The sequence below is a fragment of the Pongo pygmaeus genome, chromosome 1, assembly GCF_028885625.2.
Source record: "Pongo pygmaeus isolate AG05252 chromosome 1, NHGRI_mPonPyg2-v2.0_pri, whole genome shotgun sequence".
NCBI classification, from domain to species: Eukaryota; Metazoa; Chordata; class Mammalia; order Primates; family Hominidae; genus Pongo; species Pongo pygmaeus.
The window spans coordinates 116,806,332-116,833,097 of NC_072373.2; the positions used below are offsets into that span (position 1 = coordinate 116,806,332).

Below are 26,766 nucleotides of genomic sequence, written 5' to 3' on the forward strand. Positions count from 1 at the left end.
AATTGGTTCTTGATGCATTCACAATTGTGAGCTTATGTTTGGCAGGCCTTTGTTTGTGGGAAATCTTTGCTAGCAAAATCAAATACAGTGTATCTCTGGAAGAACAACAAAGATATTCTACAGATAATCCCCTGCCAAGCATGAACTCACACTGGCCTGAGTTGTGAATTCTCAGAAGAATCTTCTGTCCTCCTCTTGTCTCCTTTTCTTTATCCTCATCTTTGTCTTCTTCCTCTTTCTTTTAACCGTCTAGATAACCAAGACAAAGAAGTTTGCCTGCCCTTTCCTTTTGCTTCTGTATTGTCTCCCTGTGCCACAGAACAAATTTTATTCCCCTTGTCACTGTCCTTGGACTTTTTTTTTGTTTTGATCAGCTTTATTGAGGTATAATTAACATAATAAAATTTACTAACTTGAATGTATACTTTGATGAGTAACTGTCACCATCATGATAATAAAGTATTTCCATTACCCTAAAAGTTATCTCATACCGCTTTGCAGTCAGTCTCCTCTCCCCAACCCCTGATGGCCACTGATCTGTTTTCTATCCCTTATCTAAAATGCTTGGGATGAAATGTGTTTTGGATTTCAGATTTTTTCAGGTTTTGGAATATTTGCAGTTACTTAAGCAGTTGAACATCCCTAATCCAAAAATCCAAAATTTGAAATGTTCCAATGAGCATTTTCTTTGAGTATCATGCTGGTGTTCAGAAAGTTTCAGATTTTGGGTTTCATATTTTCAGATTAGAGAAATGCTCAACCTGTGCTAGAATTTTGCCTTTTCTAGAATTTAATATAAATGTGACCATATAGAATACAATCTTTTGTCTAGCTTTTTTTTCCTGCTTGACAGAATGCTTTTACAATTCATCCATGTTATTGCATGCATCAGTAGTTCCTTTTTATTGCTGAGTAGTATTCTATTATATGGCTGTATCATTGTTTATCCATTCATTTGTTGATGGACATTGGGTTGTTTTCAGTTTTTGGCTATTATGCATCAAGCTGCTAGAGAATTTTTATATAAATCCTGGGTGATACCTGAGGCTGTAATGGCTGGCTCATATGTTAAATGTATCTATAACTTTACAAGGAACTGCCAAAATGTGTTCCAAGGGACTGTAACATCAGCAATATGAGAGTTCCATTGGCTTCATAACCCCACAAAGTCGTGGAATTATCTGTCTTATTTTTAGTAGGTATGTATTAGATTGTGATTTTAATTTGCATTTTTAAATAACCAACAACATTCAGCATCTTTACGTGTGCTTGTTTATCATTCATGTATCTTTGGTGAAGCATCTGTTCAGATCTTTTGCTTTTTTTTAACTTGGGTGATTTGCCTTTTTGCTATCGTTGTGCAAGTTATTTTTATGTTCTGGGTATGTCTTTTGTTGGGTATATTATTTTGCATATATTTTGAAGTCTAATTTTAAAACTTTTTTTTTTCTTTTTGAGACGCAGTCTCGCTCTGTCAGCCATGCTGGAGAGCAGTGGCGTGATCTCAGCTCGCTGCAACCTCCGCTTCCCGGGTTCAAGTGAGCGATTCTCTTGCCTCAGCCTCCCGAGTAGCTGGGACTACAGGCACGCGCCACCACACCCAGCTAATTTTTGTATTTTTAGTAGAGACTCCTCAAACTCCTGACCTCGTGATCCGCCCGCCTCAGCCTCCCAAAGTGCTGGATTACAGGCGTGAGCCACCGTGCCCGGCCAATTTTTTTTATAGTTGTTTCTTTATGTTCCTTCAGAAATCTTTGCTTGATTTAAATATTGAGTCTTTCAGTCCGAGAGGATAGGTTATCTATTTTAACTTCTCAGTATTATAGTTTGCAGTGTACATATCTCATACATCTTTTGTGAGATTTATTTCTATATAGTTTAACATTTACAATAGCATTTAAAAATGTTTTCATATTTGGATTGTTCATTGTCAGTATATAGAAATACAACTGATTTCTGTGTATTGATGTTGTATCCTAAGACCTAGTCAAATTCACTTATTTGATGTTCCTTAGGGTTTTCTTTATACATATCTGTCATCTGAATAAAAACAACTTTACTTATTATTTATTTTTTAGAGACAGGCCTTTTTTTTTTTTTTTTTTTTTTTTGAGACGGAGTCTCCCCTTGTCACCCAGGCTGGAGTGCAATGGCGCGATCTCGGCTCACTGCAACCTCTGCCTCCTGGGTTCAAGCGATTCTCCTGCTTCAGCTTCCCAAGTAGCTGGCACATACCACCATGCCTGGCTAATTTTTTGTATCTTTAGTAGAGACGGGGTTTCACCATGTTGGCCAGGCTGGTTTTGGATGCCTTACCTGGTGATCCGCCCACCTCAGCCTCCCAAAGTGCTGGGATTACAGGTGTGAGCCACTGCGCCCGGCCGAGATAAGGTCTTGCTCTGGAGTGCAGCAGCATGATCATAGGTCACTGTCTAACCTCAAACTCCTGGGCTCAAGTGATCCTCCCACCTCAGCTTCCCAAGTAGCTAGGACTACAGATGTGCACCACCACACCCAATTTTTAAACTATTTATTTAGAGGTAGGGTCTCACTGTGTTGTCCAGGCTGTTCTTGAATTTTTGTCCTCAAATGATTCTCCCACACTGGTCTTCCAAAGCGTTGGGATTATAAGTGTGAGCCACCGCACCTGGCCTATTTTATTTCTTCTTTTCCATTCTTTATGCCTTTTGTTTCTTTTTCTTGCCTGCATGCACTGGCTAGAACCTATAGTAGAATGTTGTGTATAAGTGGTGAGTATATCCTTGCTTTTCAGGAAACTTCCTGTATGGAGCTATTTTCATCATACTCCCGCAACATCCAGTGTCCTAAATTGTATTTGAAGTGTTCATAGGGGTTGGAAGGAACAGTGTTTTGGAGTTGAGTACTAATATTATGAAGAAGTGTTTGTGTTATAGACTAAAGAACATGGTAGTCAAGAGTGAACTTGTCATCTCTGACCTGTGTTCATTGCTGTAATATAGTCTGAGTGGAAGTACTTTGAAATGGACCTGCTAACATACAGGATAAGTTGTAATATAGGGTGGAAGCTGGCTTAAAGTGAAGGAGACCTTCATGAGAAAACAGGTAACCTACCACCAAACACGCTCACTCCCACCCGCCCCTTATTAAAATCTTATTAGAAAATGTAACAGAAGGTTACATTTTCTAACCATGCTATTTATTATTCACTAGTACTAAGTGAATTCAAGACAAAGGGGTTATCTTTGATTTAAAACTACTCTTTTTTTTTTTTTTTTTGAGACAGAGTATTACTCTGTCGCCCAGACTGGAGTGCAATGGCGTGATCCTGGCTCACTGCAACCTCCACTTTCCCAGTTTCAAGGATTCTCCTGTCTGAACCTCCCTAGTAGTTGGGACTACAGTCGCACGCCACCATGCCTGACTAATTTTTGCATTTTTAGTAGAAATGGGGTTTCACCATACTGGTAAGGTTGGTCTCGAACTCCTGATCTCAGGTGATCCACCCACCTCTGCCTCCCAAAGAGCTGGGATTACAGGCGTGAGCCACTGCACCTGGCCTAAAACTACCATCTTTTGACATCATATATATATTTATGATTTTAACTGTATTGGCTAGCTGTTGGTTTAGGAGTTTCTTGTCATATAATGGGGAAAAATACCTTGAATCAAAGCTATTAGATAAAAGGAAACTTTTCTGAGATCGTTCCCCAGCCTGTTAAGTGAAAATTTTCGGTGTTCAGAATTATCTTATTTTTTTGTAAATTGCTACATATCTAGTGAGTCAGGCACCCACTTCCTAGTATGTTAAGTCACCCATAAATAAGAGAATGTGAAAAGAAAGTATGGAAGAATATGTTTTGGAAAAGGTAAAAGACTTATAAAAGCTATATTAAAACCTATAGCATTGGGGCTGGGTGTGGTAGCTCATGCGTGTAATCCCAGCACTTTGGGAGGCCAAGGTGGGTGGATCACCTGAGGTCAGGAGTTCAAGACCAGCCTGGCCAACATGGCCAAACCCCGTCTCTATTAAAAATACAAAAATCAGTCAGAGGTGATTGCGTGTGCCTGTAGTCCCAGCTACTCAGGAGGCTGAGGCAGGAGAACTGCCTGGGAGGCAGAGGTTGTAGTGAGCCAAGATCTCACCATTGCACTCCAGCATGGGCGACAGAGTTGAGACTCTGTCTCAAAAAAAAAAAAAAATCTAAAGTGTTTGTAGGTTATGTATTATGTGTTATCTTAGGTTAATCAGATAAGTCAAATGGGGCATTTGGTTATCTATAGTAATTTAAGGAATTATGATGTTAACTGCTTTATTGAAAGGGGTTTATTTCAATTATGATTTCTTAAGTGGTGAGAAGCTATTTTCCTTTAAGCTGCAAAAAAATATGGGTAATACTATGACTCTAAAACTTTTTCTGATAATGTCTTTAAAAGAAGATAATGTCTATTGGAAAAGTAACATTAAAAGAAATTTATTTACTCGAGAGCTAGGTGTAAAGTTCTGAAGGAGAAAAACACTTTTTTTTCCCTCTTACACAGTCAACACTCAGCACATCACAAAACACTCTGTAACCAGATGTGTGGGGTTTTCTTTCCCCCACATATACCAAGCAATTGTAGGAGACACCAACTGGGTGTCCTGTAATTCAATTCAATTTTGACTTCAACTACCTGGAGTTAGATCACAGGTTAAGGGCTCAGTTGCACAAGACTGGGGCCCTTGCTTCACACGCCAATCATACGTAAATAGTAGGTTGTCACCTGTACTTGTGACTCACCAGCTATAAATTGGGTTACCACTACCCTCTTCTTGGGTTTGATTAATTTGCTAGGAAGGCTCACAGAACTCAGGGAAACGCTTACTAATGTTTGCTGATTTATTTATAAAGGATACTTTAAAGGATACATATGAAAGCCAGATGAAGAAGTACATAGGGCAAAGTCTGGAAGGGTCCCCAAGTACAGGAGCCTTTTCCCCCGTGGAATTGGGGTATGCTATTCTCCCTGCACAGGATGCAATGACCGACCCGGAATCTCATCAGGTCTCTTGTTTACCAATTTATTTATGTATTTATTGAGACAGGATCTTGCTCTTTCACCCAGGCTGCAGTGCAGTGGCACAATCACAGCTCACTGCAGCCACTACCTCCCAGGTTCAAGTGATCCTCCCACCTCAGCCTCCCAAGTAACTGGGACCACAGACACACACCACCATGTCTGGCTAATTTTTTAATTTTTTTGTAAAGTTGGGGTCTACTTATGTTGCCCAGGGTGGTCTCAAACTCCTGGGTACAAGTGATCCTCCTGCCCCAGCCTCTTGAGTAGCTGGGACTATAGGCATGCTCTACCATACCCAGCTAATTTTTTAAAAATTTTCTTAGACACAGGATCTGTGTTGCCCAGGCTGTCTTGAACTGCTGGCCTCAAATGATCCTCCTGCCTCAACCTCCCAAGTAGCTGGGATTACTAATAGGCATGATCCACCACGCCTGGCTATATTTCTTATTTCGCAAAAGAGTTTTATAGGTGTGCCTTATATTGACATACTATTTTAATTTTATATCTTTCAGATATTTGGATTTGACCTGCATTTTGGAATTTATCTATACTTAAAATGCCACCAGCAGTTGGAGGTCCAGTTGGATACACCCCCCCAGATGGAGGCTGGGGCTGGGCAGTGGTAATTGGAGCTTTCATTTCCATCGGCTTCTCTTATGCATTTCCCAAATCAATTACTGTCTTCTTCAAAGAGATTGAAGGTATATTCCATGCCACCACCAGCGAAGTGTCATGGATATCCTCCATAATGTTGGCTGTCATGTATGGTGGAGGTAAGTACCCATTAAGGCCTGCTCTTTTAATTTTCATGAAGCAGCCAGAGTGTCTGTATTAGGTAACTTTAAAAAGAAAAAAAGTCTTATTCAGTGAGATGTTTTGAAATGTTATTTCTTAAAGTTTGGTGTTTAGAGTCACATTTTTCATTCCTGATAACAATAGCAACTCTTGCTATATAGTATACTGTAGTATTTCAAAACAGAAATGAGAAAATTGTGAGGGACCTTGATTTGCTCCAGCTGATGTATCATTGAGCTTAAAAGACTGTTATAAAAATGATGTATGCACAACTGGTTTTTTTTGTTGTTCCCTGCTAGACTCTTGAAATGTAAACATAAATATAGATTTTTAAAAATTGATGTTGAGAGGATTAAAATAAATCAGACTAGCCTGAATGGCATGGTTCAAAGTCTCAGGTAAAATCTTTATATGATGTTAGAATTAACTGAAAAAACCTCCTCCGTATAACTTGCAATGTTACGAATCCTAAAAGTATTTCAGCTGCACCCTAAACTTAAATTTTACCATTTATTTCTCTTTTTTTTTTTTGGCATATTGTAAAGGAAATGTAGGAAGTAAGTTGCTCACTTAACATCATCTAAAATACTGTTTCTAGCCAATGTAATGATTCTGGGTTTCAACTATAAATAACGTAGCCTTAGGCTGCTAAGGTGGTGCCAGATTCAACCAATATCTGTCAAGTTCTATGAATATATTCAGCACTGGGCTAGGTGTTGTGAGTGACAGAAAACACTGATCCCTTCCTTTGAGAAGTTTATAATCCTTTTGAGACAATAATATATGATTGTGAAATAGGAATAAGCAGTTGAAGTCATAATTTCATTAAGCCTGTAATTAAATCGTCCAGAAGAAACAACTGGCTGCCATGGAGAGAGAGAAACTGGGTGACTGGGAAGAGGAGTAGGAAGACTTATGTTTCCACTGTTTATCTTTTTGTGCCTTTTACATTTTGAACATAGGCCTATTTTGTCTATCAAATTAAAGAACCTAAGTGCTGAATCGTAGTGTTTTTTTTTTAATAAGTTCAGAGAAATCAAGATGGACTTTGGGCATTAGTTTCTGAGAGCCAATAATTTTGCAGGCTTTGAACTCCATTCTGCCAGGATTTTAATCAGGTTTTGACTATGATGGCTTGAAGAAATTGGTATAAACATTACCCAGAGGTACTCCAGGTGTTCAGTGTGTTCTTAAGTTGACTACAAACCAGAAGTTTACATGTTGCTATTCTGTGCTAACAAAGAGCTAGAAAGCTACTTGTGTTTTGCATCAAAAGTAAGTGATGTCAGTTTTATTAATTGCACATGACACTTTCCTTTGGGGAAACAGTTCCTTCTTTGTCCTTACTCAATTAGTGAGATAACTAGCACATTTTTTTGAGTTTGTATTATAATAGGCCTATAAACCGTACCCCTTTCTATTTTTAATGATAGCTAATTAGGCCCATCCTTCCTGAAATAACACTAAAAGACAAAATGCCTATCATGAACCTTGTTGCAGAATTTTTACTAAATGGGTTGTTTTGTTTGGTTTGGTTTCTAAATAGTATATCCCCTAATAGTTTTCATCACTTTTACAACTGTGATAATCCTTTAACTTGTTCATTTGAACCACAATCTGAACACTAATACGTTTTGAGATATGGTTGGTTTTGTTTTATTTTTTAGTGCTTTGGGTCAGAGATATACAGTGATGGTTGTTAAAGTATATTTTGTGGGGAGGAGATCTTACCTGCCTACTTTTGGTTTGTTTATTTGTTTTTCCTTTTTTTTTTAAACATGAAAGTATAAATTTACATATTATCAGTTCCACAAGGGTCACCTTAACACTTGTGGTTTGGAATTTTAAATATTTCAAAAACTTTAACTTCTACAGTATTAACTTCTACCTCAGAGTCAACAGTGTGGTGATATTGATCTTTGTTTTGTGGGATTTTTTTTTCTTTTTTTTTGACACAGAGTCTCACTATTGACCAGGAGTACAGTGGCATGATCATGTCTTCCTGCAGCCTCAGCCACCTAGGCTCAAACCATCCTCCTGCCTCAGCCTCCCCAGTAGCAGGTGGCCCTACTACTATGCTCAGCTAATTTTTTATTTTTGTTAAGTAGAGATGGGGTCTCACTCTATGGCCCAAGCTGATCCTTTTTTATTTTTTTTTAAGTTTTTTATTATTTATTTATTTATTTATTTTGAGATATGGTTTCTCTCTCTGTCACTCAGGCTGGAGTGCAGTGGCACGATCACCACTAACTGTAGCCTTAGCCTCCCTGGGCTCAGGCGATCGATCCTCCCCCTTCACCCTGCCAAGTAGCTAGGACTACAGGCTTGCACCACCACGCTTGGCTAATTTTTGTATTTTTTGTAGAGATGGGTTGTCGCAATGTTGCCCAGGCTGGTCTTGAACTCCTAGGCTCAAACAATCTGCCCACCTTGGCCTCCCAAAGTGCTGGGATTACAGGCATGAGCCATCATGCCTAGCCTGGTATTTATCTTTGTAATTCTGACTGTACAAAGTCTTATGACTACAGTGGCATGATCTCTGCTCACTGCAACTTCTGCCTCCTGGGTTCAAGCAATTCTCCTGCCTCAGCCTCCTGAATAGCTGGGACTGCAGGCGTGTACCACTACGCCCAGCTAGTTTTTGTATTTTTAGTAGGGATGGTGTTGGCCAGGCTGGTCTTGAACTCTCCTGACCTCAGGTAATCCACCTGCCTCAGCCTCCCAAAGTGCTGGGATTACAGGCGTGAGCCACTGCGCCTGGCAAAGGCAGCCAGTTCTTGATGTAGCACCTTAGAGAGACTTGGTCCTATGAAATACATGAATAATCAAAAGCTTTAATTCCTTCTTAACATGCTTATCTTATGTATATATACATATATAACATCTATATCTATACGGATGGAGATGGAAAGAAAGCACCTTCTGTCTGTGTCATGTGAAAGCATAAATAAGCATGTGCAACAGTGTCATGATCACTGCCAGTGTTTATTGAGGACCAACTAAACCCCTCACATATATTAGTTAATTTTTTATTCTTTCAACAATCCTATAAGGTAGTTTAATAATAACCTCTGAGAAACAAAGACAAGAATATGGTGGAACCAAAACTTAAAATAGGGTGCCCTGGGGCTACAGCCTATCCTTTTAATATTAGTATACTGTACCGCAACTCTGAATAGTAAAACTAGACTTTAAGTAACTGAAGTATTTTTCATAGTATTTATGGAAATAGAATATCCAATATGTGATCATTAGTATATTCTGAATAGATGTACATTCAATATGTGTTTTTAGAAATAGACTCTATGTTTGGATAAGACTTTCTTGTAATTAAGATTTTGAAATTTGGAAAAGGCAAATTACAGATTATACCTATTTATAGCAAGTAAGAAGAGAAGGCCAGGCACGGTGGCTCACACCTATAATCCCAGCACTTTGGGAGGCCTAGGTAGGTGGATCACTTGAGTCCGGGATTACAAGACCAACCTGGGCAACATGGTAAAACCCTGTCTCTACAAAAAATACAAAAATTAGCCCGGCATGGTGGCATGCACCTGAAGTCCCAGCTACTTGGGAGGCTGGGCAGGCAGATTGAATGAGCCCCGGAGGTCGAGGCTGCAGTGAACCCTTATAGTACCACTGCGTTCCAGCCTGGGTGACAGAACGACACCTTGTCTCAAATTAAAAAAAAAAGGCCACTTGACATTTGATTCCTCTTTTCAAAAACTGATACATAGGTTAGGCATGGTGACTTACAGCTATAATCCCAGCACTTTTGGAGGCAGTGGCGGCAGTATCACTTGAGCCTAGGAGGTTGGGTCTGCAGTGAGCTGTGATTGAGCCACTACACTCCAGCCACAGAGGGAGACTGGTTGCAAAAAACTGATACATGAAATGCATAAAATATTTTCTTGTTTCTTATAATGCTTTTCATTTGGTTCCTTTTCTCACATACAAGAAATGCTGATTTTTATATGCATGTAGTTAGCTGAGGAAATGTAGTCTGGTTTTCTTGGATAATACTATTTTCTATTCTCTTGAGTTGTTACACCCAAGTTGTGTTGACTGTTATCTGATTTAATCTTATCCTGCAAGCATTTTTTTCACAATCGTACTACCATGAAACTTAATAATATAGGCATGGAACCAAGTAATTCTGAAGGATATATTTGGGTGGGTTTTTTTTGTTTTTTGTTTTTTGAGACAGAACCTCACTCTGTTGCCCAGGCATGATCTCATCTCACTGCAACTTCTGCCTCCCAGGTTCAAGTGATTCTTCGCCTCAGCCTCCCGAGTAGCTGGGACTACAGGCATGCACCACCACACCTGGCCCCTGAAAGATATATTTGGTTTAGTACCTGAATTTGGATGTAACTAAGAACTTTTTCTTTTTTAATCAAGATTACCTAACTGCAACACTACTTAAACTTGGAAAAAATGATCATGCATTTTAGACTTTTTTCTTTTTTTTGTTGTTGTTTTTGTTTGTTTGTTTGTTTTCTTTATAAATGACCCAGTCTCAGGTATTCTTTTATAGCAGTGCAAACAGACTAACACACGGCACCCTAGGAGGTTTCATTCTTCATTTGGTGGTGACTCTACTGTTAGGTTTTTGTCCAAATACTTCCATCCCTAAGAATTTACTGAGGCAGTTCTAAATTAAAGAAAGTGTGAGAAACAAAAGAGGTTACAGAAGAGCCTTGGGGGACCTGAGAAATGATGGGCCTAGCGGAAGTAGTTGGGACATTCGTGAACAACCAAATGCCAGGCTTGATTAAAGGCGTCCACAACATCTGGCTCCAGGGGCCCTTCCTCTGCCGCTGCCAAGTTCTGCTCCAACTGCTCCAGGCTGGACATGCCCAGTATGACTGCGTCCCTGTGGGCACCCTGCAGCTGTGAGTGGTGGTACATCTACCGGAGGGCAGCCAAGGTCATGCTGGGGGCGCTGGCACCATACGCGGCCTGCAGGGCCTTCTCCACCAGGGCAGTGCCATCGACGTGGTGCTTCTTCCAGAAGTGATTCCTGTAGATCTCTGCCCATTGAGTCCCAAAGAAGCGGCCCATGGGCTGTTTCCCATCCTTGTCCTCATACTTGTACTTGCCAGTCAGCAGGCCCCCAGCCAGAGGGTTGAAGGCATAGAACCTCAGTCCAAAGTGCCTGAGGCAGGGGAAGAGCTCTGTTTCCACCTGCTGGGTGGTGGCATTGTACATGCCCTGGTACACAGTGGGCAGGATCCAGCCGTTGTTCTTGCAGAGGGTACAGATCTTGGCCACTTCCCAGGCGGCATAGTTGGAGAGGCCAAGATCCAGGAACTTGCCCTCCTGGTGCAGCTGGTGGCAGGCATGCAGTGTCTCTTCCACCGAGGTGCTGTGGTCTGGCATGAGCAGGTAGAAGAGGTCCACTCAGGGACACTGCAGCCACTTCAGTGATGTCTCCAGCTGGAATTGGAGACTGTCAGGTTTCAGGGAGTTCCCAAACAATGGATTGACCTTGGTATCAATTTTCACTCTGGAGTCGCTGCCTCCCAGCCCGAGCCCCAGGCCACCCAGGATGGTCTCGGACTGGCCGTCGCTGTACACGAAGGCCATGTCTATCTCGGTGTGGCCGCGCTCCAGGAAGGCGCGGGTGACTGCGGCGCTGGTGGGCGCGTCCATGCGGTGCCCCATCTCCATGGCACCCAACACCGTGGAGGGCCGGGACATGACGGCGGCAACGGGAGACTGCGACAGCCCGGGAGCGGCGCGCAGCGGTTGGAAGCGGCGTGGCTTTAGGGACTGCTGTTTGTTTGTTTTTGAGACGGAGTTTCACTCTTGTTGCCCAGGCTGGAGGGCAATGGCTCAATCTCGGCTCACCACAACCTCCGCCTCCTGGATTCAAATGATTCTTCTGCCTCAGCCTCCTGAGTAGCTGGGATTACAGGCATGCACCACTACTCCTGGCTAATTTTGTATTTTTAGTAGTGATGAGGTTTCTCCATGTCGGTCAGGCTGGTCTCGAACTCCTGACCTCAGGTGATCCACCCACCTTGGCCTCCCAAAGTGCTGGGATTACAGTCATGAGCCACCGCGCCCACCCTGTCTTTCAGGAGGCTGAGGCAAGAGAATGGCATGAACCCGGGAGGCGGAGCTTGCAGTAAGCGAGATCGGGCCACTGCACTCCAGCCTGGGCGACAGAGTGAGACTCCGTCTCAAAAAAAAAGATACCACCACAAACCACATTTATGATAATATACAAGTACTCTAAAATCTAGATGCATTTATATGTCTCCTATCACTGTGTGTGTCTGAAATTTAAAACAGAACATACTTTCTACTAACATGTTTTTGTTTTGTTGTTTGTTTTTTGAGACAGAGTCTCACTCTATTGCCCAGGCTAGAGTGCAAGTGGTGCAATCTTGGCTCACTGCAACCTCCACCTCCCAGGTTCAAGCCATTCTCCTGCCTCAGCCTCCGGAGTAGCTGGGATTACAGGCACATGCCACCACGCCTGGCTAATTTTTGTATTTTTAGTCGAGACGGGGTTTCACCATGTTGGCCAGGCTGGTCTTGAACTCCTGGCCTCAGGTGATCCACCTAACCCAGCCTCCCAAAGTGCTGGGATTACAGGTGTGAGCTACTGCGCCCAGCCACTTTCTACATGTATGTTAATCATATCCTAGATACATCAAGAACCTTGTGAACATCCATTACCAAGGTGTTTTCAGCCTGCCCTGCCATAAGAGAGAAAGATTAAGGATACCTTCAGGTCTTTTGTATTTTAGTAAAATTCCATCCAGTATTTTTAGATTTAGAACCTGCACAATTAATTATGTTTTCTAACATCTTTATTTTAGTACACATGTGACTCAGAAGTAATTATAGAAAACAATATTCTTATCATTGCTGCTTGTTTATTTTGGAGGATTTGTCATTCATTGTCCTTCATACTTGTGTAGATGTGAGGGAGCAGTTTCCTTTATATTAGTATATTACATTTTTGGTTATCTTTTAGGTCCTATCAGCAGTATCCTGGTGAATAAATATGGAAGTCGTATAGTCATGATTATTGGTGGCTGCTTGTCAGGCTGTGGCTTGATTGCAGCTTCTTTCTGCAACACCGTACAGCAACTATACTTCTGTATTGGAGTCATTGGAGGTGAGTTACTACTGATTCATTTGGAAGCATTAGTTTATTGCTGGCTATTTTGTATTTACCTGCATTCATCTTTCAGATCTCTGGAGTGAAATTCTTTTCTTATAGAAATGACTTGATTATCATTTTGAAGAACTACAGATAAAAGTACTAGAAAAGCAAACTTTTAAAGAAATTGCCATTATATAATGGATATTTATTGTTTGTTGAATGAGTGAATGAATTGAAAGGATGATTGCATTACTTGTCCTAAGAATAGACAGTAGTGGTAGATACAATGTGTGCAGCAACTTGGTGCGAGAGTGGCTATTTGATAGAATGTCCACATAACATTTCTGAGGGGTAGAGGATACGCTTGATAATTCCTCCCCCATTTTAAAAATCACTAAATTAAGATAATGAACTGTTGATGAGCATAATGAATAAAAGTTACCCATAACCTCACAATCCAAAGAATATCATTAACATTTCTATGTATATCCTTCCATGTGTTTTTCTATGCACAGATACACCTTTTTTTAGAGCAAAAAAGGATCAAATTATGTATAATATTTTATAACCAGTTTTTTTTTGTCAGTATTAAGTTGAAAGTCCTTTGTGAACATGAATATATTCTTCGTATAAATTTGTAGAAAGGGAACTGCTGTGTGTTTGTTTTAACATATGTATGCTAAATTGTCTTCCAAAAAAGTTATACTCACTTATTGTCCCACCACAATATATCAGAGATTTCCTAGATTATCCCTTTTGTCAACAATGGGATATTGTCTTTTTTTAAAAAAAAAAATTGCCAGTTTAACAGGTGAGAACAGTATCTCTTGGTTTTAATCCTTATTTTCTTTTTTTTTTTTTGAGACGGAGTCTCGCTCTGTCTCCCAGGCTGGAGTGCAGTGGCGCGATCTCAGCTCACTGCCAGCTCCGCCTCCTGGATTCACGTCATTCTCCTGCCTCAGCCTCTGAGTACCTGGAACTGCAGGTGCCCACCGCCACGCCTGGCTAATTTTTTGTATTTTTTTTAGTAGAGACAGGGTTTCATCATGTTAGCCAGTATAGTCTTGATCTCCTGACCTTGTGATCTGCCTGCCTCGGCCTCCCAAAGTGCTGGGATTACAGGCGTGAATCACCTTGCTCGGCCTTCTGATGTTGAATTTTGTTAAAAAGTATTTTTAAAATTCAATCTTTTCCAATGTTTTCCCCTTATTAAACATATAAATTTTTATGTATTCAAAAAGTATTTTATGGTTTCCATCTTGTATAGCATCCTGAGAAAGTTGTTTTCTACTCCAAGATTATGAAAAAATTTGTCCACTTCTGTTTAGTGCACTTTAGTTTTTGTATTTTAAAAATCTGGTTTTGTTGTTTTGTTTTGTTTTGTTTTTTTGAGACACAGTTTCACTCTCACTGCCAGGCTAGACTGCTGTGGCGTGATCTCGGCTCACTGCAATCTCCGCCTCCTGGGTTCAAGCGATTCTCCTGCCTCAGCCTCCCAAGTAGCCGGGATTACAGGCGCCACTACCACATCCAGCTAATTTTTGTATTTTTAGTAGAGACGGGGTTTCACGATGTTGGCCAGGCTGGTCTCAAACTCCTGACCTCATGGTCCGCCCGCCTCTGCCTCCCAAAGTGCTGGGATTACGGGCGTGAGCCACTGCACCTGGCCAATTTTTGCGTTTTTAATAGAGACGGGGTTTCACCATGTTGGCCAGACTGGTCTCAAACTCCTGACCTCAGGTGATCCACCTGCCTCGGCCTCCCAACATGCAGGAATTACAGGCATGAGCCACCACGCCCAGCTACATTTAAAAATTCCAAATGGATGAAAACATCTGACATAAGATGAGAAAAAAGAAATATAACTCTATGTGTTCCCACATCTTTAATCAGTTGGTTATTTGCTCTTTTATTAATTTATTTATGAAATATTTATTGAGCAACAACTGTATGTGTGTTAGGAACCATTTTAGGTGCTGTAGAGAGAGCAACAAGTCAGGCAGTACACTCTTTAATAGGAGGAGACAAACAGTACAACTCATAAATATATTAATAAATAAGAAAAATATCAGGTAGTGATAAATGCTATATAAAGCCTTTAACTGAGTGTTGTGACAGGGAAGAACTGGGCAAGCAATGAAGGTAAGGGCTCACTGAAGAATCAACTTTAAGTAGAGACCTGCATAACAACAGGGAACCAGATTTGTGAAAATGTAAGGGATCATAGACCGTAGAGCTTATTAACAAATGTAAGAATGGTTTGCTATGAGGTCAGGGAGGAAGTTCTTTGAATATTTACTTTTGCTAGCACTATTTATTGAATAATTTCTCTCTATTGATTTAAAATGCTACTTTATCTTACATTAAATGTTTCTATATATTTCAACTCTGTTCCTGGACTTTCTGTAGTGTTTCTGCACTTTTACTGATGAATTTTTACCGATTCCTGAAACAGGGCCACACTGCTCTAATGATTGTAGCTTTTGTAAAGCCATTTAAATAATTTGTTCTGGTTGGTCCCACTTTTTCCTCTGCACCATCAAAAATTTCCTAGTAGCTCTGTATTTGTTCTTTAAGTATCCTTTAGAATCATTTACCTTAATTTGAAAGTAAAATTCACTGACATTTTCATTGGATTGCATTAAATTAGTACGTTCAGGCTGAGCTCGGTGGCTCACACCTGTAATCCCAGCACTTTGGGAGGCCGAGGCGGGTGGATCACAAGGTCAGGAGATCGAGACCATCCTGGCTAATATGGTGAAACCCCGTCTCTACTAAAAACACACAAAAAAAATTAGCCAGGCGTGGTGGCGGGCGCCTGTAGTCCCAGCTACTCGGGAGGCTGAGCCAGGAGAATGGCGTGAACCCAGGAGGTGGAGGTTGCAGTGAGCCGAGATCGCACCACTGCACTCCAGCCTGGGTGACAGAGCAAGACTCTGTCTCAAAAAAAAAAAAAATTAGTACATTCATTTGAGGAGTCTTGACATCTTAACAGTGTTGTGTTTTATTTTCCCAAAACTTTGTGTGTATTTTAAATTCTCTGGTCTCTCAGGAAAGTTTCACAATTGGAGCCTTAGGAATTGCCTGTTTTTAAGTTTTGGTGCTATAGTGGAAGGGATCATTTTGTACTATATGTTATTTCTTTCGTTTTTGTTTTTGAGACAGGTTCTTTCTCTGCAGCCCAGGCTGGAGTGCAGTTATGTGATCATAGCTCACTGTAGCCTCAAACTTCTAGGCTCAAGTGATACTCCAGCTTTAGCCACCCAAGTAGCTAGGATTACAGGCACACACTACCATACCCAACTAATTTTCGAATTACTTTTTGTAGAGACAGGTCTTGCTATGTTGCCCAGGGTGGTCTTGAACTCCTGGCCTTAATCAGTCCTGCCGCCTTGGCTTCCCAAAGCACTGGGATTATAGACATGAGCCACTGCACCTGGCCTTATGCATTTTCTAGTGTAAATTTGTTTTATCTCTACTGTCGACTTAATGATCTTATATGGTTATAGTAATCCTTCCGGTGATTTTGTTAGATTAGACAAAATAGACAGTTATTCACCTTCAAATAATAAAAACAACAATAATAAAAATAACATGTATTAAGTGCTTACTACATGTTGGGCACTGGGTACTAAGTGCTTAACAAGTCTTTTCTTCCTCACAACAGTGCCCTGTGCCCGTTTTACATATTAGGAAGCAGTCATAGGAGGGTATACATGTCTGAGATTATGCAACCAGTAAGCACTGATACTGAGATTTGAACCCATGTCTGTTTTAGAACTCATACTTTAAACCACTACATAACATGTCCTCTAATAATGAGGATTTATATCCTATTCCTTCCATTATTTATACCTCTTATCATTTATTTATTTATTTATTTATTTATTTATTTATTTATTTATTTTTCGTCTTCACAGGTCTTGGGCTTGCCTTCAACTTGAATCCAGCTCTGACCATGATTGGCAAGTATTTCTACAAGAGGCGACCACTGGCCAACGGACTGGCCATGGCAGGCAGCCCTGTGTTCCTCTGTACTCTGGCCCCCCTCAATCAGGTTTTCTTCGGTATCTTTGGATGGAGAGGAAGCTTTCTAATTCTTGGGGGCTTGCTACTAAACTGCTGTGTCGCTGGAGCCCTCATGCGACCAATCGGGCCCAAGCCAACCAAGGCAGGGAAAGATAAGTCTAAAGCATCCCTTGAGAAAGCTGGAAAATCTGGTGTAAAAAAAGATCTGCATGATGCAAATACAGATCTAATTGGAAGACACCCTAAACAGGAGAAACGATCAGTCTTCCAAACAATTAATCAGTTCCTGGACTTAACCCTATTCACCCACAGAGGCTTTTTGCTGTACCTCTCTGGAAATGTGATCATGTTTTTTGGACTCTTTGCACCTTTGGTGTTTCTTAGTAGTTATGGGAAGAGTCAGCATTATTCTAGTGAGAAGTCTGCCTTCCTTCTTTCCATTCTGGCTTTTGTTGACATGGTAGCCAGACCATCTATGGGACTTGTAGCCAACACAAAGCCAATAAGACCTCGAATTCAGTATTTCTTTGCGGCTTCCGTTGTTGCAAACGGAGTGTGTCATATGCTAGCACCTTTATCCACTACCTATGTTGGATTCTGTGTCTATGCGGGATTCTTTGGATTTGCCTTTGGGTGGCTCAGCTCCGTATTGTTTGAAACATTGATGGACCTTGTTGGACCCCAGAGGTTCTCCAGCGCTGTGGGATTGGTGACCATTGTGGAATGCTGTCCTGTCCTCCTGGGGCCACCACTTTTAGGTATAGTATATCTCCCTACTAATGTGGGTCTGTTACAAAACAAGCATGTAAGATGGGAATGCTGACAGAAAGCAAACATTAGTGAGCTATTTGGGTAAGAACAAATCTTTCTCATTTATGTACCCTTGATGCTGGGACAATGCTTGGCACAGCATAATCGCTCAAATATAGAATCTAATTAAATGGAACCATCAAGGCAAAAGGGGGATCAAATATTGTTATAAATGTCAGTGTTTTTTCTTTTTTTTGAGATGGAGTCTTGCCCTGTTGCCCAGGCTGGAGTGCAGTGACACCATCTCAGCTCACTGCAACCTCCGCCTCCCAGGTTCAAGCAATTCCCGTGCCTCAGCCTCCCGGTAGCTGAGATTACAGGTGCATGCCATCATGCCCAGCCAATTTTTATATTTTTAATAGAGACGGGGTTTCACCATGTTGGCCAGGCTGGTCTCTAACTCCTGACCTCAAACGATCCGCTTGTCTCGGCCTCCCAAAGTGCTGGGTAACAGGTGTGAGCCACTGCGCCTGGCCTAAAATGTGTTTTTTTCTGATCGCAAAACTCATGTGCTTAGTGAAGAAAAGTATGTAGAAAAACAACCCAATCTTTAAAGCGCTAGTGATTATTTCATTTTAAAAATGAAGTATATTTCACATAAATTTTGTTTGTTTGTTTGTTTTTAAGACGGAGTCTTGGTCTTGTTGCCCAGGCTGGAGTGCAATGGCGCGATCTCGGCTTACTGCAACCTCTGCCTCCTGGGTTCAAGCGATTCTCCTGCCTCAGCCTCCCGAGTAGCTGAGATTACAGGCGCTCACCACCATGCCCAGCTAATTTTTGTATTTTTAGTAAAGATGGTTTCACCATGTTGGCCAGGCTGGTCTCAAACTCCTAACCTCAGGTGGTCCACCCGCGTTGGCCTCCCAAAGTGCTGGGATTACAGGCATGAGCCACCGTGTCTGGCCCATAAATTTTTTAAAAACACACAAAAAGCAAAAAAAAGAAAAAAAAAGTTTATTTTAGTAGCAGTAGTATAATAATAGCTACCATGTAAGCTCACAGTGTACCAGAGACTGTCCTTATCATTCTGTATCTCCTGTTGTATCTCACAAGTCCATATGAGGTAGGACCATTTTAGTCCCCATTTTGTAAGTGAACAGAGGCTTCAAAAGGTGAAATAACTTGGCTAAAATAATACGGCTAGTAAATTAATTATAACTTGGGAACTGTTCTGAAGGTTATTGAATACTTTATCTTTCAAATTAATAGCTCAATAGATAACACGTAGTGAAAAAATAATTTGACCCTCCTTCTGGATGTGACTCACACTTTAGGAATTTTGATTTGGAGAGTGAGTGAGTATATGACAGAAGATCCATAGCTGCCTTTTGAGATCACTGTCTTCTTCCATCTCATACCCAGTGAGTTACTAAGTTCTATGAGTTTTTATGCTCTAAATCTTTGTCTCATCTGCCCATTTTTCTCCATCACAACTACTACCCTTATCCAAAGCTCCTGTCTCCTGTTTGGGCTGCTCCTAACTGTAACCTCCTAACTGGTCTACCTGTATCAGTTCTAGCTGTTCTTCAGTCTCCTTGAAGTCTCCAGTTCGGAACTCTTCAAGATTTCTTAAAACTCCAGTTGCTTCCCATTACTTTCAGGGTGAAAAGCAAATTCCCTAATGTGGCTTGCAAGGCACTGCATGGGCTGGCCCCAGCTGTCCCTCCAGCCTCATTTCTACCACTGGCCTCCTGCTCTCTGTGCCCCAGCAACCTGGCCCTTCCTTCCCCTCACACACCATGCTCTCTCCTACCATTGTGCCTTTGCACTACAGTTCTCTGCCTGGATCTAATTCCCATCTCCTTTCACCTAGATAATTCCTATCCGGCAAATCCCAGCTTAGTTGACACTTAAAGGAAAGCTTTCTTGACCCCACTTCTTTCAAACTCTCCTGGTAATACTTGTCACAGTTTGTGTAGTTACTTGATTAACATCTCTTGTCCACTGAACTGTGGATGTTAAATCCTCTGTTCACCCTCATCCTCAGGGCTTAGCTGAGCCAGTGATATGATAAAGGCTCAATAAATATTGTTGAATGAATGATGCCCTCAGTTAGAAAGCCATATGGAATCATATTTAAATTGGTTGTATTAAGTCCTGTTTAAGCATAGAGTAGAATTTTCCCAGAGATACCAGTTCAATGAGATGCTAATAAATTTTACAGTAATGAAAGTTACATGACCAAAATAAAATTTGGAAACATCAAGTTAAATAAGGGTTCTTTACTACCAGACCTCACAAAGCCTTTATGAGAAAATAATATGCCATTTACCAATTCATTTGACTTTTGAAGCATTAAAGCAGTATCCTTGTAGCACATGCTTAAGGGTGCAGACTTCCGAGTCAGACTTTCTAGGTTTAAAGCCAAGTCATTTCACTTTATTAGTTTTGTGACCATGGACAAATTAGCTAACATCTCTGTAATTTAGTTTTTAAATCTGTCCAGTGAGGATGATAATAGAATCTGCCTGTTATAAAGATTAAGCACTTAGAATGGGTGTAAGATATTGCTTTTAAATTTTTAGCACTGGACAAGCGTTTATAGGAATACTCTTTGGGAAATGCTGAGAGAGAAAGAGCATTGGCCTGGGTAAATGGGACAGCACTATGGCCTTGGACAAGACTCCCAAGCCTCTTTTAGCAACACTTATTTCTATAGTGTATTAAGAGAATTGATTCCAGGTGATCACTACGTCTCTTCCATTTCCAGTTTGCCAAGAGTTAACTATTTTCAAGTTACTAAAAATAACAGAATATGCAAAGGCCACTTAAAATCCATGAGGCATTATAAACAGAGGATCAGCTAACTTTCAGCAATTCCTTATACTAATTCATCATTTTGGGACTCTAAAGATTGGATTGACATCTTTCTGAATGGATCCTTAGGCTTTGCTTGGGGAAAAAAAAAACTGTTTACTCTTAGAAACATAACTGTTTGTGTTGTTTTACATATTTAGGTCGGCTTAATGACATGTATGGAGACTACAAATACACATACTGGGCATGTGGCGTCGTCCTAATTATTTCAGGTATCTATCTCTTCATTGGCATGGGCATCAATTATCGACTTTTGGCAAAAGAACAGAAAGCAAACGAGCAGAAAAAGGAAAATAAAGAGGAAGAGACCAGTATAGATGTTGCTGGGAAGCCAGAGGAATTTACCAAAGCAGCAGAATCTCCGGACCAGAAAGACACAGAAGGAGGGCCCAAGGAGGAGGAAAGTCCAGTCTGAATCCATGGGGCTGAAGGGTAAATTGAGCAGTTCATGACCCAAGATATCTGAAAATATTCTACTGGCCTGTAATCTACCAGTGGTGCTCAGTGCAAATAGTAGACATTTGTGTGGAAATCTTACCAGTTGTTCATTGATGGGATTTTTGTTTGACTCCTTACCAATAGCCTGAATTTGAGGAGGGAATGGTTGGTAGCAAAGGATGGGGGAAAGAAGTAGGTTTGGTTTTGTTTTGTTTTGTTTTAATCTTAGCTTTTAATAATGTCATAAAGATTATAATATGTGCCTTAAGTTTTAGTCTTTAGAACTCTAGAGAGCCTTAACTTCTTAAACCATTTTTGCTGAATTCATCTATTTCGAGTGTTGTGTTAAAAGGAAAAATAACAACTAACTTGTTTGAGGCAAATCTACAATTTAAAATTAATCTTGCTTCATTGTTACATGTAATATATTTCAGACATTTTCATTGGAAGATTTATGAACAGAAATATTGGTTGAAAGTTAGAGGTTTTACAAAATGCTGACAAAAATACTTTCCTAGCATCAGTAGATTTCTGGCATGTGTTTCTGCTAGCTATATATTTAGGAAATTCAAAGCATAAAACTTTGGCAACATCTTGGCTGTTTTAGACACAGTGTACTTGTCAACCCCTCTCAGGTACCTTTTCTTGGGATGCTTATTAGAAGCCAAGTAAAGTGCTTAAGGTTTGTTTTCATTAAATTAGCTATTTTTGCTCCCCTGTTCAAAGATGCATTTTGAGTGTTTATAGATCACTGCCCTTTTTGAAATCACCTGGTATTATTTTTCTCACTGGAAAAGTTAGTATTAAAATCTACAAAACTACATATTTGTGCCTTCTTGGTAAATACAACACATCTAATTAAATGTAGACAGATATTTCAAACATCAGCTGAATTCACTTAAGTTTTTCCAAAACCTCGGTTAAACTGTGAAGCTGTTGGAATTTTTTTTTACTGGAATTTTTCCCCTTTGATTCACAGTGGTCCCATTTATATCTGCTTCTAGCTTAGTGCTGTGTGTGAGATATGTGTGTGTTTGGTGTTTTTGTTTTTTTGTTTTGTTTTTTTTTTAATGTTTGCAAATTAAAAAGGGCCAGAAAAATTTGGCACCAAGCAAATGAATAAAGATAGGATTGGGAAATAAGTTGCTAAGTGTGCTTAGTTTTAATAAGTAATTGCTTCTCTTTTTTCAGAGAAGGCCTTACAGAAAATTGTGCTTAGAATTGTTGGATGCATTTTTACTCTCCACACAAACCTAAAAATTTTGTGACCTCTTTCACTTACCTGAAAAGTAGATAAATGGATTCAGTATAAGGATAAGGAGGGAAGGTGGACCAGAATGAAAACTGTAAATATTTTTTTAACCTAATATCACTTAAATCGAGGCAGAAAGATACAGACATTCAATGAATTATATTCAGTGCATTTAAAATACCACTGTAATTGACAGAGTAAAAGTATAGCTACAAAACCTTGTATAAGAGGCTGACTTTTCCAAATAAACATTTTTTAAGAAAATATTTCTTCTTCCAAATGTCTATTTTCTTGAGGAAAATATTGCTGTGTCTTCATTTTCATTACCAGGTTTCATTTTGGGCCTTGCTAAATTGATTGAATTAAATCCTCCAGCTTATGAACCTTGATATTTGTGTATATGATTTATTTTCATTTGAATTTCTCCTTTCCTCTTCTTTGCTGTAAGGCAAGGAGGAGGGGAATTTTAAAACCATCTTATTTGAACTGAGAGCATCCAGAGCAGTTAACCTTAAGGAAACAATGAAAAACTCCCTTTGTATGCCTGGGCATCATGGCAGATAGAGGAAGAGTGTTAGAGGAGAAAACTGCTGCTGAGAGTATTGGCAGGCTTGGCTTCAGTTTGGACTCCGTAATTTTCTTTGGACCCAAGTCTATAACCTCTGTGTACCTCTTCTTTCTTACCTTCTATAAAAATGAGGATTACTGTTGGTGAGGGAATAAGGAATGTAAGTAAAGGAAATCTGAAAAATAAAAGTAAAGCAAGTATAAATAACTTTTTCCTCATCTTTATTGTTGAAGTCATATCCACACAGCACTCTCTGTTTAATCTCTGTTCAATAGTTGAATCTTGTTAGTGGAGTGAGGGTTTTGTGATGCAGATTAACCACCACTTATCAGAAGGGTTCTGAAGTTGCTGTATTCAGAAGCAAAAGTTAGTACCACATGCTGGGCACAGTGGCTCAGGCCTGTAATCCCAACACTTTGGGAGGCTGAGGTGGGCAGATCACTTGAGGTCAGGAGTTCGAGACCAGCCCGACCAACATGGTGAAACCTCAGCTCTACTAAAAATACAAAAATCAGCCGGGTGTGGTGGTGGACACCTGTAGTCCCAGCTACTCGGGAGGCTGAGGCAGGAGAATTGCTTGAACCCAGGAGGTGGAGGTTTCAGTGAGCTGAGATCACGCCACTGCACTCCAGCCTGGCAACAGAGCAAGACTCCGTCTCAAAAAAAAAAAAAAAAAAAAAAAAATACTGGATACAGTGTAAACATAACTCATATACAATGAGAAACTAAAAAAAGATGTGTGACTTGCTTTATTGCCATGGTCTTGAACTGCACCTATAGTATCTTTAAGGTATGCCTGTAACTGGGTCAAAGCTGGAACTAAATGTTTTATTACCCATACAACCCTGACATTTTCCCGCTGAAGATATAGGCTTAAGGGATTTATTCAGAATCAATTTTGGTAACAGAGCCAACACTAAAGCTCAACATAGGCCTACTCTGAGTCTCTCCTTATTAACAATCAGCTTATCATCTCTGTGATGCAGGTCAACACTGGAAAAAAGCAACTGGGCTTTCTGATCTAGTCTGTTGTCCTTTACTCCATTTGAAGATTGACTGCATTTGAAGTTTTATTTCAGTTAACATGGTTTCAGTGGCTGCTTTGGGAAATAGATGTATGCATAAAGCACCTGCTTATCTTTTCTTCTTCTCTTTAACACAGAGAGAATATAGACAGTTCTTAGGTAGTTGCAGTGCCTGAAAAGGCATGGGACTGTTCAAGGGTACACACTCTGAAACAGACTCCTAAGTCAAAGCAGGAAAAGCATTCAAGAAACTGACAGGTTGAACAATTGCAGATCATGGTAACATAAATCATATTACCCTGTTATACCCAAATCTATAAACTGTCTTAACTAGCCAACATGAATGCATAGTTTGTACAAAACTGTGTATTGTATTAAGGAAAGGATGATGGTAAAATAAAAAGAAAAAATGGTTAAAAACCATTTAATATTTCCATATGAACAAATGGCTTATTGTATTAAATCTCAGATGGATAAACTGGATGTTGGTTGCATGTTTGTATGAAAAAACTAAATGTCTGGTTTTACCCTCCCTAGGAAATGGTTCACAGTATAAGTCTAATCATCAGCGCAGGTATGCCCCTCACCACCATCCCCTCACACATACTTTTGCTTAGAAAGATGAGGAAAGGTTAACAGTAAAGCCTACCAAAGTGCTGGGATTACAGGCATGAGCCACCGTGCCCCGCCATCATGGTGTGTTTTAATAATCAAGTCAGGCACTGCTTAGAAGACGTGAAGAAAGAGGTTAATGATAGACTTTTGTAACTGTGAACATTCTTTCAGTACATGATGGGAAATGACAACTCAAGTTTGCCTGGCTTGCCTAGATGTGAGCAATTGAGCCAAGTTGCTTCAGACTTTAAAAGAATCTGGGCGGGGAGGGGTGGCAGTTTACATACATCATTACCTGAAATGTGTTCCAGCTTTAGGGTTTTAGATTCAGTCCCTCTTTTTTCCTCCATTCAGTCTGGGTCATTGTGGCAAAGTCATTCAAATGTAAGCAGTTGGAAGCTGTAGAGCATAGAGTATCTTTCTCGTCAGCTGAAGAGCATCAGTATTATTTACTTTGTTTTTACTCTGACTTGCCCAGAGGAGATGTATAGCAAAAGGAATCACATCCTACTGGTTGGTTAACAAGGGAGGCTGCCTGGGTTCAAATTGAGGATCAGACAAATTACTTAGCCTCCCTAAGCATCAGGGTTTTTTCTAATAAAAGGTGTTAATAATAATTAGTACTCACCCCTAGGGTTGTCAAGAAGGTTAATAAGTGTATGCACTTGACTATTTAAAAAGTTCATGCTTAGGGGTAAAAAGGTTATGAGAATTCCTGAAGTGGACTCTTACTTGCAGAGGATGGTTTTGGAGTGACTCTTAAGAATATTAGCTAAACAATTAAATTCTCCTTTTTGATCAGCTTCTTTTAGTCTTCCCAATGTATTGGTCTTTTTTTGGTAAATGAAGGGATGAAACCAACACTTCACCAAATGGTTCATATATACTGGCTTTTCACGTAAGATGGATTTGAATATCAAACTCCTTAGTCTTTCTACTCTAATACCACACTCCCTCCATAGGGAAAAGATGCTGTACTTGTAGCAGATAAACTTTTTTCCCCTCAATAACTAATGATTCTATAAGAGAAGAAAAACTAGTAAATAATCTTGGCTAAAGTTCTTTATCCCTAGCAATGTATTTAAATGCAAATGGAAAAGTTGATGAAATATCTATTTTCCCTACTACATCATGACAGTTTAAATAATTACTGATTGGTGGCTGAGTAAACTGGTATAACATTTTGGGAAGGCAATATTGTAAGATGTATCAAGCATGAGGAACTCGTTTTTTCCTAAAAATTTCAGATTTTGAAATTTGTCCAAGAAAGTTTTTGCCTGTCTTTGAAATTATCAATTTCTTTGAAAAATTCTTACGTTGGGTATCAGTGGTTTTTTTGTTTTTTGGTTTTGTTGTTTTGTTTTGTTTTTGAGACAGGGTCTCACTCTGTTGCCCAGGCTGGAATGAGGTGGCACTATCAGTCACTGCTCACTGCAGCCTTAACCTTTCAGGGTCAAGCAATCCACCCACTTCAGCCTCCCAAGTAGCTGGGATTAACTATAACTTTTTTGTGTGTGTGAGATGGTGTCTTGCTCTGTCACCCAGGCTGAAGTGCAGTGGCACAATCTCGGCTCTGCCTCCCAGGTTCAAGCAATTGTCCTTTCTCAGCCTCCTAAGTACCTGGGATTACAGGCACATGCCACCACGCCCAGCTAATTTTTGTATTTTTTTGGTAGAGAAAGGATTTCACCATGTTGGCCAGGCTGATCTCGAACTCCTGACCTCATAACTATAACTTTCATAGAGACTGGATCTTACTGTGTTGCTTAGGCTGGTCGCCGACTCTTGAGTTCAAGCAATCCTCCTGCCTGGGCCTCCCAAAGTGTTGGGATTGCAGACATGAGCCACTGCACCTGGCTTCAATAAGTAGTTAGATGGATATGGTTATGAAGTCCCTTTGATACAAAAACGGCATAATATTAAGTGAAAAAACACAAACTAGACCTGATGTGGTGGCTCACGCCTATAATTCCAGCTCTTTGGGAGGCCAAGGCAGGCAGATCACCTGAGGTCGGGAATTCGAGACCAGCCTGACCAACATGGAGAAACCCTGTCTCTATAAAAATACAAAATTAGCCGGGTGTGGTGGCGCATGCCTGTAATCCCAGCTACTCAGAGGGCTAGGGCAGGAGAATCGCTTGAACCTGGGAGGTGGAGGTTGTGGTAAGCTGAGATTGTGCCATTGCACTCCAGCCTGGGCAACAAGAGTGAAACTCTGTCTCGAAAAAAAAAAGAAACTAGTATGATGTGTGTA

General features: G+C 40.3%; 1 protein-coding gene and 1 pseudogene across 2 annotated transcripts in view; one reads left to right on the forward strand and one right to left on the reverse strand.

The window, feature by feature from the left end:
- Positions 1–22,568, forward strand: part of SLC16A1 (solute carrier family 16 member 1) — a 43,545-nt gene extending 20,977 nt beyond the window's left edge. For both annotated transcript variants that reach the window (XM_054443452.2, XM_054443503.2), the window contains exons 2-5: positions 5,553–5,813; positions 12,827–12,970; positions 16,879–17,745; positions 20,755–22,568. In XM_054443452.2, the coding sequence (XP_054299427.1) occupies positions 5,597–5,813; positions 12,827–12,970; positions 16,879–17,745; positions 20,755–21,029 (1,503 nt within the window). In that variant the 5' untranslated portion in view covers positions 5,553–5,596 and the 3' untranslated portion in view covers positions 21,030–22,568. The remainder of the gene's footprint in view (positions 1–5,552; positions 5,814–12,826; positions 12,971–16,878; positions 17,746–20,754) is intronic.
- On the reverse strand, positions 10,436–11,559 carry LOC129009961 (aflatoxin B1 aldehyde reductase member 3-like; annotated as a pseudogene).
- Positions 22,569–26,766: the final 4,198 nt, after the last annotated feature.